At 41.6% G+C, this 15,296-nt stretch overlaps 1 protein-coding gene across 1 annotated transcript; it reads left to right on the top strand.

Moving 5' to 3' along the window:
* Positions 1-5,831: 5,831 nt before the first annotated feature.
* Positions 5,832-15,022, top strand: LOC308308618 (polyunsaturated fatty acid lipoxygenase ALOX15B-like; the record flags this gene model as incomplete). The annotated part of the gene is made up of 8 exons (XM_080754050.1): positions 5,832-5,911; positions 7,304-7,408; positions 7,845-7,939; positions 9,458-9,624; positions 10,759-10,902; positions 11,608-11,811; positions 13,341-13,427; positions 14,849-15,022. The coding sequence occupies 8 exons, from the start codon at positions 5,832-5,834 to the stop codon at positions 15,020-15,022; spliced, it is 1,056 nt and encodes a 351-aa protein (XP_080610176.1).
* Between the last annotated feature and the right edge of the window lie 274 nt (positions 15,023-15,296).

Genomic DNA, 15,296 nt, shown 5'->3' with positions numbered 1-15,296 from the left:
ACTGAAATAGATACAGACATTTACTTGGTACCAAAATATCCGCAATGCCCAACTTTATATTCAACTTTAATACATATATGGGTCTTAAAATCAATGCATTTGGAGAAAAAAACATGTTTTTGGACGGACATCTTGGATTTCTGGGGCCGCCATCTTTGATTTTCAAGTGGCTCGGTTTCTTAAATCAAAGAGTGGCCTCCAAAGATGATGTGTACCAATTTTCACGCTTGTATCACCAAGTGAACGATTGCTCTTATTATCTCCTGTACTATACCTTCCACTTCCAACTCCGCTGACATCCCAGAAAAGCTGCTACGGTATATGAAAGAATATATTCTCCCAATGGTGCTCAAAGTGTGGTCCAGGGACCCCCAGGGGTCCTTGACGGGTTTCAAGGGGGGGTCCCCAGTAAAATCAGTGCAACCACTCTAAAGCACCTTTCAGATGGAGCCGCAGGGGCCTGGATCAGCGGGGACCGCGGCCTCTCATATGGAGACAGAAACACAATCACTCCACGAATTGGCCTAAATGCCTGGCGATATTACGCCTAGCAGCCATTGTTGTAGTCCTCCTGCGTGCCAGCCGGCAAGCGGGAAAAAAGCTGACCACGATCCAGCTCTCGCCGCCTGCGAGCGCATGCACGAACGAGCACGCGCACGGGAATTTCACAGGACCGCGCCCGCTCGCCTCGCCGCCCCTAAACCTCTCCGCGCAGCCAAAATAACCGCCCGCCTCTCATTGAAAATGAATTACTAGGACGCGGCAACCGCGCTCCGTATGAAAGGCCCTTAACTCTATTTTATACTTTGGATGTTTTAAAATAGCCGATCTACAAGCTCACAACACACATATTTCTGAAAAAGCGTGGAAGTAATTTTTTAATCTTTAGGTGTGCATTGTAATAGGATAGACTCCATCTCCCAGAGGTCTATAGTGCATTGTAACAGGACAGACTCCATCTCCCAGAGGTCTATAGTGCATTGTAACAGGATAGACTCCATCTCCCAGAGGTCTAGTGCATGACAATAGGTGTACAGGGGTATTCTTTCTCGTTTTGTTTCTTTTCCTCACAGCTTCATTCGATGTAGTTATAAAAGACAAATCCTCTCTCACACTTATACCAGTGTGCCAGTGATTGGTAACGTGGCATTGGTTCGACCTCCCGTTGGTCCGACCACCTCGTGCCGACGTGAAATGCTTACCTGCCGACACTGGTGAATGCTAACTTGGTGAATGCTAACCTGGTCAAACCAACGGGAGGTTGAACCAATGCTCAGTCCTCCAGTGATCACCCTCCCCTGTACCTAAGGTTGCCTCCCCTCATTCTAATCTAACTACTGTAGTAAGACGCCTCAGGGTGACATCGCGCCAATTCTTGGCCATCTGGCCAGTGATGTATATCGGACCAGTTACCCATAAATGGAGATCCATGTACTGTATAGTGCAACTCTTTTATGCCCATACATGGAGATCCCTAGCTGAACCAGCCACACAGATATGGGCCATGCCTTGGCCATCTGGACAGTGATGTACTGTATATCGATGATCATCAGGGATCTTCATATATGGGCATAAAAGGGATTCTATCATATATGGACTTTTACATAGTCACCTGTCACCTGTGATATCACCTGTGATGTTTACATAGTCACCTGTCACCTGTGATATCACCTGTGATGTCACAGTGATGTGTCAAGGGAACCAAGCCATAGACAAAAAATGTGTACACACACAGCTTCACAGAGACAAGCTGTGACATTTCTCATGGTAAACTGCGACCTTCGGTCGCAATAATAAGGTACAAAGCCCAGCGTGTTATGACGGTAAACCTCCACAGAAGAAGGCAAGGTGCCCTGGGGAGCTCTGAAGAGAGCAGGAGGATGAAATTACCTGAACAGGGAAGCAGCTCAACTTGTGGTTCCCTTTCAGCTCATTTCTACCTTCCACTTCCAACTCTGCTGACATCCTAGAAAAGCTGTTACGGTACATGAAAGAATATATTCTCAATGGTGCTCAGAGTGGTGTCCGGGGACCCCCAGGTGTCCTTGAGGGGGTTCAAGGGGGGGCGGGGGGGAATCAGTGTAACCACTCTAAAGGTCATTTAAAAAATAGCATATTTACTACCGAGTAGAGTGCCGCGCTATGAGCTTGTAGGTCTACTATCTTCGAATAGCAAAGTATATGAAACAATGGTTAAAGTGGTTCAAATCTAAAGTGACAAACATGCTTTCCAGCTCTTAAAGGAGTAGTTCACCCCCAAAATGACTTTTTATCTATTGATTCCGAATGGGGACCCATTCGGAGTCAATGGGGGTACATTTATTGTAATCGAATTATTTACTTAGGAATTCGACAAATACATTTATTTTTTAACTCAATTCTCCATTGCATGAATAATGTGATCACCCTCCCCTGTGCCAATGTTGGCACTGTGCCTAAGGTACAAAGCCTAGCATGTTATGATGATAAAAATCCACAGGAGGATGATATGACCTGAAAAGAGAACCAGCTCAACTTGTGGTTCCCTTTCCAGCTCCAAATGCATTGATTTTATCTATTACAGTTTTTGAGATACAACATATAGGTACTTTTACAGACTCAGGTGTACCTACATTTTTATATGCTTTATATCAAGAACTGAAATAGATACAGGCATTTACTTGGTACCAAAATATCCACAATGCCCAACTTTATATTCAACCTTAATACATTTATGGGTCTTAAAATCAATGCATTTGGAGTTATAAAGGAAAAACCACGTTTTCGGACGGACATCTTGGATTTCGGGGGCCGCCATCTTTGATTTTCAAGTGGCTTGGTTTCTTAATTCGAAGAGTAGCCTCCAAAGATGATGTGTACCAATTTCCACGCTTGTATCACCAAGTGAACGATTGCTCTTATTATCTCCTGTACTAAAATAATGTATTTTGCATCATAACTCCTGAAACAAGCATTATAATACAAACTGTCATGTCTACACCTATGTTGTGATTTCCAAGGATTGCAATGCTATCATGTAACAGCTCAGTGGCCTAGTGGTTTGAGTGTCTTCCCTGAGACTGGGAGATCCCGGTTCAAACCCGGGTCGCGTCTTACCAAAGATTCTAAAAAATGGGACCCAGTGCCTCCCTGCTTGAAACTCAGCATCAAGGGTTGGATTGAGGGTAACTCCCTGCGACATACTAGCGTCATGTCCAGGGGGTGTACTTGTACATCAAGCTGCCTTATGCTACATAAACAGGAGATAGGTTCCTGCCCTATGAGATTCATGGCTCGGCCGATTCATATGGTCTTCATAGCTCAGCAAGGCTTCAGATTTTATCCGAAAATCACACAAATCAGTACACAGTATCTCTACAGTGATGTAATCATGACGGATTTGTCAGATATCATATTCTATCTAATTGGCTAACATTGAATTCCAAGGTTTGCAGGATTGCTCCTTTTTGAACAAAATGTCTCAAACGCAGCCTGCTATGTGTGTGAGATTTTGTACACACATTCCCACTAGGCCAAGGAACAGATGCCACCCTTCTCACATTGGCCTGTTATAGCGCCACCAGCGGGTCAATTTTTGCAAAACACATTTTTGGAGCAATATGGTTCAAATCCCGCATGCAGCGTCTGATTGCCGTGAAAGGCCCAAGAACACGTGGCACCCTTTTCACTTTGGCCTATTATAGAGTCACCACTAGGCCAAAAAAACCCTACCTGACCTGCCGGAGTCCTGTTCGGAAGAACACTGCTTCTAGTTTTTCTTTGATATTCTTCTTTGCTTTCCCTTGATGCCTTTTTGCTTTCCTGCTTTTTATGCCTTGGACACTTTATCGCTGCTTGCAGCTATATTTCATTGTTGTTATTATGAAACATTGAATGTTTTGTCATTATAATATATGCTGAAATAGTTCTAAAAGTACGATTTTATTCTTGTTTAAAAAATATGCTCTACCAAATGGTTGAGATGTCTGTTAGTGGTAAAAGAGTAGTGCCCAATCAACATACACAGTACACCTGTTCACCTATTCAACCCTAATTATCAAAGTTCAACATATTATCTAAAGTTCATCATCTGATATTTGTTTTGTCACTAATATGTCAAGAAAATGAAACAATATTTTTCAATTTGCCATTATAATCTTCAGATATATACCCCCAAAATACATAAAAATGTGGCATTTTTGCGCATATAATGCATTCATTTGCATATTTAAAAATAAAGTTTCAGAAAACTTGTAATACATTTTTGTTTGTTTTAATGTAAGTCATCAACTGGAGAAGTTTCATTGTTCTAGCTATCAGTTAAAGTTTTTTCTATCAAATGCACCCTTACCAATAACGTACATCTCTACCGTTTGGTAGAGGCTTATAGTTTAAAAACTGGTGGGTGTATTGTAAAAAAAAAATTGATTGTTGTTATTAATGCCTAAAGGGAATAGAAAATGCAAAGAAATAATTTTTGACAGCTTCTTTCTTGGTGGGAACTTCAAAGGGTTAAAGTTTGTAGGATTAACAGCGCAAAAACAGAAGCAGTGCTATTTTGGCTGCATTATGCGGTGAGACCAAAAGAAAAAAAAGTCCAAGTGCATGCATAACCATATGGTCAAAATCCCAATGCTTGCATAAATAAAACCATGTTTGATGCACATACTAAGTATCACCCACATGTTACTGATCATAGAGAATGTAATGACAATCATGATTAATTCAATTCAAGTGTTGCCGAGTTACACATGAACTCTTCAGCCGCATTGAGGAGCTCAAATCATTGTATTTTAATATACTAACATCTTCATGGTAAACACAATTGACACAAGGAATTTAAACTCACTCCTGCTGATTATAGTTAAGTTTGAATCACAGACATTCTTGAGAATGAATGGATTGAAACTGGCCGATTGGGTTTCTATACATGGGTGCCTCGTTTCCCAGATCGGAATCTGATTTGTTCCATTTGACCATGTGACCATTTAAACCAATCAGATTCCAATCTGGCTATTTGCGTCCCTCAATTAACATATGTGCACTCCCCCATGCGTTAAATATGCTAAGGTCTTAAATCTTCCCCCCTCATTCAACAAAATGAGGGGGGAGTGCATTAAGGATTTAACAGGTTTTGTGCGCGCGTGCACAATTTTTTTTCTTTCTCGGATTTTACTCATTTGTCTACGGTTAAAAGCGATTAAAACTGTTAAAAGCGGTTCTGCACGGCAGTGGAACCATTTTAGGCTTAATATAATCGGGTTAATTTATAGCATGATTATCTCACCTATTTGGGAGAAAGTTCTGTCACTCACAGTGAGACACATATGCCATATGTCGCACAGGCTGTAGTATGTCCGGCGAAAAAGAACCGACAGTTGTAAAGTACTGTTATTTTATTCATATTAAGCAAGACCTGTCAAAACCTGTCTGTTTACTGTTACAAGCTGATTATCCTTCGCGTTTGAGAAGTCTCTGCATCTGAGACCAGTGGTTGGTCACTTTTAGACACACATCTCCCACAGCGAATGACAATCATTAATTTGCCAGTTTGACGACGAATGAGAACCCATCGCGGGTTGCAGATCCGGTTATGGTAGGCATTTGCGGGAGCAGCTGGAATGTCTAGCGCCACTTGCGGGCATCAGGGAGCGACGCTTATTTCCGAGAGACTCCCACATTTTCCGGGATACTTGGGATGTCTGCACTAGCATAATAATTATGTAGGATCGGACCCTTCCTCGCCCAGGAGTCAGCCCAGCTCCTCATCCACACATCTGTTATATCAAAATGGTTCTACAATAAATATCTGATTTTAAGTCTCTGCTTAACTTGCTTATTTTCTTTCAGCTATGCTTTGCTTTGAGGACAAACTACCTTTGGCCATAAAATGCAGAGAAGAAGAACTGAAGCAGAGAGAGCAGGACTATCAGTGAGTCTGATGTTATGTCACATACTGGTTCTCAACGTTGGGTCTGTGGACCTTCAGGGGTCCAAATGGAACTTATTGGACTGTAACTCTGAGAGTACAAATGGAACCAAATGGACCCTTACAGGGGGGTATTTCACGAAAGTAGAATAATCTAAGCCAGGATTTAAACCAAATCCAGACTTGACAATAACCTGGTTTATTCTGTTCCACTAACGCCAGGCTGAGAAGGAGTGACTTTGTCGAGCCAGGATTGTAAAGCCTGGCACTCTTCGGTGCCATGCACTTAGTTACTTTACACCACTGGCTGCCATAGAATAATCAATGCCTTATTGATTGATTGTGACCGATCATGGAACCAAAGACAGAGCAGCGTTCTCCCCCCTAGCCCTAGCTTTAGCTCTAGTCTATATCAGAACCGTCACAGCTTGTCTGTATACATCCGTCCCGACGTGTACACTTTTGTAAGTATGGGTTTGTCGCTCTGACATCATGCTCTGACTTCACCGTGATGTCAGGGGAACCACACTAACAGAATCCCTTTTATGCCCATATATGGAGTTCCCTGATGTCATCAATATTAAGCTCTGACATCACTGTGATGTCACTGTGATGTCACACTAACAGATTCCTGGGGTGACCTTCGCCCTGAGGCGTCTTACTATAGTTTTAATCAGGATAGCTGGTTAATCCAGGCTAAATCCTTAATCCAGGTATTGTGAAACAGGCCCCAGGTCTGTAACTCTATGTGTACAATGTGTACACTGAGGGCTGTATTTTGATTGTCTTAAGTACCAGCTCTTATGCCTTAACTTAACACACGGGTGACTAACAGGTCATTTTGACCGATTTTGAGATCGCAAATTGCAATAACTCTCCCTGTGAAGGTCTCAGAAATGTCCCCTTCCATGACTTTTCCTAAATACTCAAGACATGTGTTCTCGTTTTTTTCCCCTTCTGAAACGTTTCTTAAGTATGAAATAATATACCATTATACCACTTTGACTGTTAGTTATCCGTCATAAAGACAGGTCTCACCCATTCCTCCCCCTCCCGGAAGCAAGGAGAGAATTTCACACCTTGTGCGCTCCCCATTTGAGAGGTCAATTGAAATGCTAATTCACATTTGGAAGACAATAGAACCCCCGCTGGCAGCAGGGGAGGAGGTGTTGCTCTCCTGGGCCAAAAGGGAGAGAATTTACCTGTCAATTTGACTTATAAATGCAGTCAGTTGAAGTGATTTCTTTTTCCAGTCACACAAGTGTTATAGGCCTGTCAAATGTGGATGTCCTGGAAATGAAAAAGGTTAAGAATCACTGATACACAACTGTAGCGTCCAAGTTTATCTTGGTCAAGGTCTCCCAAGTCAGTTGATTGTTCTCTCTCCCTCTATAGGTGGAAAGAATATGCAGAAGGCATTCCTCACTGCATCAAGGTGGAGAATCCCACTGATCTGCCTCCAGAAGTCCAATTCTCCTTCACCAAGGAAATACAGTTTTTGTACACTGTAGCCAAAAGGTGAATGTTTTACCATTGACTATTGTAGGCCTATAAGAGGACATTGTTAACATTGTGTATTGTATTATGAAAATGTCAATGTCAAAGGGATATTTCACATTCAAACATGTTTGGGCTCATTTTAACACAGGTACTTTGGCTTTTGTGCGAAGCCTGGACAGTTTTGTGTGTGTGTGTGTGTGTGTGTGTGTGTGTGTGTGTGTGTGTGTGTGTGTGTGTGTGTGTGTGTGTGTGTGTGTGTGTGTAATCTCACAACCAGGGACCCATTGAAAACTTCACAACTTGACACTTGAAGGCCTAGTCAGTTGAAACAGAAGTAGATGAAAGTTGAATGCATTTGTTATGTGTTTCTTTAATGTTTTAATTTATAAGCGGTCCTCTCCTCTATTTTAAACGTTGTGCTCGTTTCCCTCCCCAGTACGGCGGAGCTGGGATTGGAAGCTCTGGTCCACTCCAATAACAACTGGAACAACATTGAGTCCATTGCCAATGTCAAAACAACTGACGTGTCAGGTTGGTCATTCCAGTGTTTCTCATAGTGTGGTCTGGGGACCCCCAGGGGTCCTTGAGGGGATTCTAGCGGGTCACTAGCGATAGGTTAACCACTTACAGTATATCCCATATGGTTGCGAGGAGTCCCCCAGGGCTCTATACCTGTGTATTTTCTGTTTTTGTGGGGAAAGCTTTGCCTGGTTAATAAACCAAACCGAACACAACACCACCCCCTGGCGGTAGTGGTGTTGTAGTACGGTCTGGCACAGATCCATTGAGATTCTATTTCCTCAACCAGCTTCAAGGGTTGGCCAATCAGGGTTGTATGCTTGGGGCACGTGGTGCACGTGGTTTGGGTCAATGACGTAGAAATGAAAGCTCTTCCTGAAATCCCAGACTCTCTTCCCAAAACGAAGTGTGTGATAGAGGATGGCAACGCCAGGCAAGGGAAAGCCTCTTGGCAATTTTAATTTAAATTTTAATATGGGATATACATCTGCTATTCGAAAATAGACAATCTACAGTCGATCTGCTTCCAAAAACTTGAACAAAATGTGAAAGATTGTGAATATTTGTTAAACATTTTAACAACACAACATTAGTTTGGGGGGCCCAGGCAAGTTAATAGATGGGGGTCCACATGAAAAAAGTTTGAGAACCACTGATTGAAAACCAAGTGTGTCATTCTGGAGTATGAAGTTAGACATTCAGAAACATAAGACTAGTGGGAACACAATTAATGACTCTTCAGACAATTATGGTAGTATTGGGGGACGGGTTTCCATTCTGACGCATCCCCTTTCCAATCACCAGGTTAGCATTCACCAGTGTCGGCAGGTTAACTACTCATCGGTTAGCATTCACCAGCGTTAGTTTTACTGAGGTTAGGGTTAGGGTAAAGTTAGGTGGTTGGAATAGCGACGTGTCAGAGTGCCAACGTGTAACCTTTGTATTGATTACTTAGAAAGCAATACACAGATTGCATAGGACATTTACACTGTTTTGAAGTGCTAGAAAGATAAATACAAAATGCATGCTGCCAGGGACGTACTGGGCCCCTGATTCAGCCCGGGAAAAGGAGTTGGACAGGCCCTCATTGCGCGCGGCCATCGGCCACACACCAGATTTGTTTGCCTTCCGGAAGCCCCAAATAGGCCCCAAATAGGCTCCAAATACCAACCGATGAGTGATTTTAGGTCTCATAGTTTTTGTGTTATAAAGAGAGTCTAATGATGGTGTATGTAGACCATCAAGGCAACTATGATGTCATGTTGACACCTGCCTCATAACTTTGTATAAGCATTACCATTGCACTGTATCAAAACAAGGGCTGCTCAGCCACCAAAATGGAACGAAAGGCGGTTACCGCAATTACCAGCGTCCGTTTTTTTTAATAGCCAGCCTAAACCGGCCAGGAATGGAGTGGCCGTTCGGGAGTTGTCCTGCTTTTCCCAATGGCCAGCACGTCCCTGCATGCTGCTTGGCTGAACAGTAATATAAACAGAAAGCAGACTAAATAAAGCCCCATTTGTCTTGCAGAATATGTGCAGAAACACTGGAAAGAGGATGCTTTCTTCGGCTACCAGTACCTGAATGCCGTCAACCCCATTTTGATCCGCCGCATTTCAGCCCTGCCTTACAACTTCCCTGTGACCAATGACATGCTGAACCTCCATGGTGGGCGGAGCTTAGAAGAGGAAATGACGGTGATTTATTTTTTATTTTTTGTGAAGTGATACTTTATTTTTTGAGACACACATACAGGTATTTGGGGTGTGACCAATTCACAAACAGCAGGGTTCCCCAATCAGTTTTCCCCAAGGGCCGAATTATGTCTAGGGTACCGGGCCGAGGGCCGCCTATTGGGGAACCCTGGTATACAGGGATATCTTTTTTCTGACCTAGTGTAATTAGAGTTCTCAACGGGCCTGCAAATTAAGGCCCGGCCCTAACTAGGCCCTAAATGGGCAGGCCCGAGGCCCTACCCGGCCCTACTAGTTAGCATACATTTTAGGCCCTACCCGGCCCGAAAATGTCGGGTCGGGTATGGTCGGGTTTCGGCAGAATTTGAGAACTCTAAGTGTAATACTATGGGTATGTAGTAGTGTAGGGACCTGCTACAACCACCGTCTTGTGAAAAATCAAGTCGGGCTGTGCAACTATTTGTTTTTCAAGCTCCCTCGTCTGCGTAAGAAGTACCTTTGTTTGCGTCTCCAACAGTGTCGTTGATTCCTTTTCCCTTATTCACATATGTGTGACGTCGCTGCCTGTGGTTAGCCCTGATACATGATACATATTTTATGACATGTCATGGATGAACTTAAACAGTGTTTGGACGTTCTCCCTTTTTGGTCTATACTTCTATACATTAATCTATACATTTTAATCCGATCAGTTGGCATTTTCGACGTGGTTTCTCCATATGCTTTCAACTACGCGACTTGGGAGGTTGTATTGCCCTACGATACATTACAAGCAGAGAAAATGGCCACCGATCGGATTTAAATGCTTTTTATTGAACAATACAGAAGATATGGGTACTTCTTAGGGGCCGTACATTATTGTAACATCGGTGGCCAGCACTATATTTGAAATCTGAAGGTTTATATAGATGTGCAGGTCACTATAGTGCAGCATTGTTGCACTATGTTGAGGTTCATCCATGACTGGGGTATATCATGGATACTGTCAGAACATCGCTTTAGCACTGTGTATGTTTTTTAATCTCTTTGACATTAAAAAAAAAGCAAACAAATAAAAACGAACAACTAAAACATTTAGTTAACACAACATAGATACATAGATAAATAATATACTAAAGTTGTTAATGTTTCCAACAGAATGGCAACATCTTCCTGTGTGACTACAAGCTTTTGGATGGAGTGGAAGCAAACATCATTGACGATAAGCAGCAACACCTGGCATCTCCACTGGTGCTGCTGCACTCAACATCTGAACACAAACTGATGCCCATCGCCATCCAGGTGAGAACAACACACTTCTAGTAGTACAGGGGCTAATACTGATATTTTCACAAATTGGTACCACTCAAGGTGACCACCGTACGTTTTTTACATTTTCGTCTTCCAAATGTCTCTAGTTTACGTTTTGGTGTGATAACCCTTTCTGAAAAGTAGCTTAATTGATGGTATCACCCGCTAGAGTCGGTGTCCCATTAACTTTACTATACAGGGAAAAAAAGGTAAAAAAAAATATGTATCAGGTGAACTAGGGGTTTTTCATGATTCTGAATCCATTGCAAGCATCTTTTTTGCACGAAAAACATTCCTTGTGCTAAAAACAACGGTTTAGTGGTTTGAAAAAGGGATGAAAAGTGATGAGTCATCACTTTTCACACGTTTGAGGGGGCCGTTTTAGCCCAAGGAATGTTTTTTTCTGCAAAACAGATGCTTGCAATGGATTCAGAATCATGAATAATGCAGTTCAGGCCAAAGGTGAAAATGAAAATTTCAGCTGCAGCTGAAAATGCTCAGAGAGCCATTAAAAAATGAGAGAGGCTCTCTATTCAGGAGTGGTAATTTAGCCTCAAACTTTTTGAAAAACGTTTTTGGGACATAAACAATATGACATAAATACTTTTTAAATGGATGGTGTATCACCTTTAAGACGTCTTATTGGTAATTTAGTAGTAATTTGTGACAGTGCCTCATTGTTGTGGTTCTTTACAGCTGAAGCAGAAGCCATCAAAGGACAATCCCATCTTCTTGCCCAGTGACTCCGAGCAGGACTGGCTGATGGCCAAGATCTATGTAAGAAGTGCTGATTTCAGTGAACACCAGCTCAACGTCCACCTGCTGCGCACTCACCTGCTGGCAGAGGTCTTTGCACTGTCACTGCTAAGGAATGTCCCCATGGTCCATCCTCTGTACAAGGTAACTGTCACTGCTAAGGAATGTCCCCATGGTCCATCCTCTGTACACGGTACTGTCACTGTCACTGCTGCATAAAGTCTCTATACGCTTCATCAAATCCAGTTGAGATACATATTCACATATTTAACCAGTAAAAAACACATTGAGACAGTCTATTTTACTGGCCAAGAGGCAGAAAAAAAATTACACAACCTTTGCTACAGATACATACAACACAAAAATAGAACATCCATGATACACAAATACCTAAGAATAACTCCAAAGTGATACACAAGAAATCTACTGAGAAACTATTAAACATCTGAACAAGTGCAGGTGTTTATTCTCTTAAAGCTTCTCAAAGGAATTAACACGGACAATTTGAGTCTGGTCTGAAGGTCATTCCACGACCAGGGACCAAAGAAAGCAAGGCATTTTTGGCCTCCCTCAGATATGAATGCAGGTACTACACAGCATAGCCAGGCATTTGATCTGAGGTTTAGCCCATTTCTGACCAAATCAAATTTGGAGGAAATGTAAGAGGGGAGCTCACAAAGTATCGCTTTATATACAAAATTATGCCAATGTTGTAACCTGCGAGATGACAAAGAAGACCTCTAAACTGCAGCATACAACATGCAATGGTGAGTCCTGTAAGGCGAATTTGTTATGAATCTCAGAGCTGCATGATACAGGGGAGGGGATCCAATGTGGCCAATGTGGAGGCACAAGCAAACCTATAAATGGTGTCCCCATAATCAGCATGGGACAAGAACAGACCAGTGACCAATCGTTTGCGGGAGGAACGGGCAAAACAGGCCTTCAATCTGTAGAAAAAAATTAAAGTGAATTTAAGCTTGTTGTATACACTCTTGGGGTGAACAACATAGCATTTGTTTTGTTACCATTTAACAACAATTTATTTTTTCTCAGTTCATGCTGCAATGAAATGAAATCAGAAGACAAATCTTTTACAGCCAAATCAAGCGTGGGAACACATGTGTACAGAATGCATATGGTACCTAGAATGCTTTGATTTACTGCAGATATTGTTAATAGTAGTACAAAAGAAAGGACCTAGTATAGAGCCCTGATCCACTCCCTTCTCCAGAGCAACTTTATCCGACACAATGTCACCCAGTTTAACACATTGTGTGCGACCCAACAAGTAACTGGAAAACCAACCAAACAAATGTTTTGCCCATGCCGAGGTTTGAAAGCGTCTTTAACAATATGGGCAAATCCACAGTATCGAAAGCTTTGGGTAAGTCGATAAACAAAGCCGCTCAGACGTATGACTTTTCCCATGCTGCCTTAATGTCATCTAAGACAGTAAGGCAAGCCGTGACGGTACTGTGCTTGGATCTAAACCGAGACTGCATAGTATTTAGGATCTTATATTGATCAAAAAATTGATTTACTTGAACCGATACCTGAGCTTCCAGGATTTTTGCTAAGGCAGAGAGATTAGAAATTGGCCTATAGTTGTTTACATCAAGGGGATCACCTGCCTTATAAGAACTAATTTCCGATACCCCCCCCCCCCCCAGCTGCTGATACCTCACACCCGCTACACTCTGCACATCAACAGCCTGGCCAGAGATACGCTGATTTCTGAGAATGGATTTTTTAATACGGTAGGAAAATTCAATCTCTTTCACTCTTAACCAATAGAGCACAGAAGTCTATATCTGCCTAGGGCATGACCTGTTTTTTTTTGTTTTTTTTTCCCTCTTGAAAATCACAGGGGAATCTTTTAGTCAGACTATGAAGTAGACTACCTTTTTATCATAGAGTATGGTAATGCTGTACAAGTTAACAGCTCACATGATGTTTGTGAGTGTGTGTCTCCCAACAAAATATACATGAAGCTGGGCTGAATGAATGAAGTTTTTATTATGCTAATCACGCGATTAAATGGATATTTCACTTTATTGTCTAATCAGGTTTTTATGAACACCCTGAACAGATTTTAATTTGTTTGATTAGATATTTAATGTAAACGTTATCAGGCCTCCTGCAGGACGCCTCCCCATACACACCCATTGTAACTTAAAACTCCATTTTAACCGTGATAAATTCATTAAAAACACCCATTATCTTTTCTGCTACCTCATAATACCCTCTTAATACATGAGGTTTGATAACCTTTTGCATTTATTTTGAATAATTATTTTGGAAAATAAATGACAAAAGTAATTGAGTTATCATGTATTAGGAGAGTAGTATTAGTCACCAGAAAAACATAATAATAGTTGTTTTTGATGAATTTATCATGGTTAAAATGGAGTTCGAAGTTAGAATGGGTGTGTATGGGGAGGCGTCCTGCAGGAGGAGGGCCTGATAACATTTACATCAAATATCTAAATATTGAATCAAGCAAATTAAAATCTGTTCAGGGTGTTCATAAAAGCCTGATTAGACGATAAAATGACCAAATGATTTTTTTGAAAGTGAAATATCCACAAATCATGCGATTAATCGCGATTACGAATTTTAATCGTTGGACCGTATATATATATATATATATATATATATATATATATATATATATATATATATATATTGTCGTTGTCAGGTGGAAACCTCGTATCTCCAAGTTTCAAATTTGTATGTTTCTCTGCAAAGCAAAGCCCTGCTTCATCATACAAGGCCGTTGCACAAAGGTAGTGAAAACAGTCAATCTACAAGCACACAAAGCCTCGCCTTGCGAGGCGTTGTGTGCTTGTAGATCGTCTGTTTTCACAAGTTTAAATCATTTTAAAAATGATAAATGCAAAACCAATGGTTTTGGACATACAAGGTTTTCACCCGACAACGACGATATATATATATATATATATATATATATATATATATATATATATATATATATATATTTTTTTTTTTTTTTTCTCATGCATGCATGCACGCACGCACGCACGCACGCACACACACACACACACACACACACACACTTAGTTTTGTTTTATCCAAACACAGACGTTATCAAATGTAACTCATTAATGTAGGCTCACATCATAAATGACACAGACATACCGGGTGAATTTCTTTCCAGGTTGCAGCTTCAGGTGGAGATGCTTTGCTGCCGATCCTACAGAGATCCACGTCCTCATTGACCTACAGCTCTCTGTGTATACCTGAGGACATCAAAGACCGTGGCGTGGACTCTGTACCAGGATACTACTACATGGATGATGGACTCAAACTGTGGGACATCATTCACAAGTAGGAACATCTGATGATTTTGCTTCACTAATGTCCCATGAATATCACGCCACTCTGGAGAGCTCCCTGAGTGAGCAATTGTCACATCGATGTGCTCCATGTAGTTTTAAACATCAGTCAGAGAAGGTCATGAACATAGTAAAAATAGCTGATCTACAAGCTCAATGTTCTGCAAATCCCCTGAAAATCTACTGTCTTGCCAATGGTAGGACTTGTGAGGTTTTGAAATGGCACATCTGTACCAATTATATGAAGATAGGTTGAAAAGTGATGAAACT

Source organism: Nannobrachium achirus, assembly GCF_963921795.1.
Source record: "Nannobrachium achirus genome assembly, chromosome: 2".
Lineage (NCBI taxonomy): Eukaryota > Metazoa > Chordata > Actinopteri > Myctophiformes > Myctophidae > Nannobrachium > Nannobrachium achirus.
The sequence above is the reverse complement of the archived record's forward strand: the minus strand, read 5'-3'. Positions and strand labels throughout refer to the sequence as shown.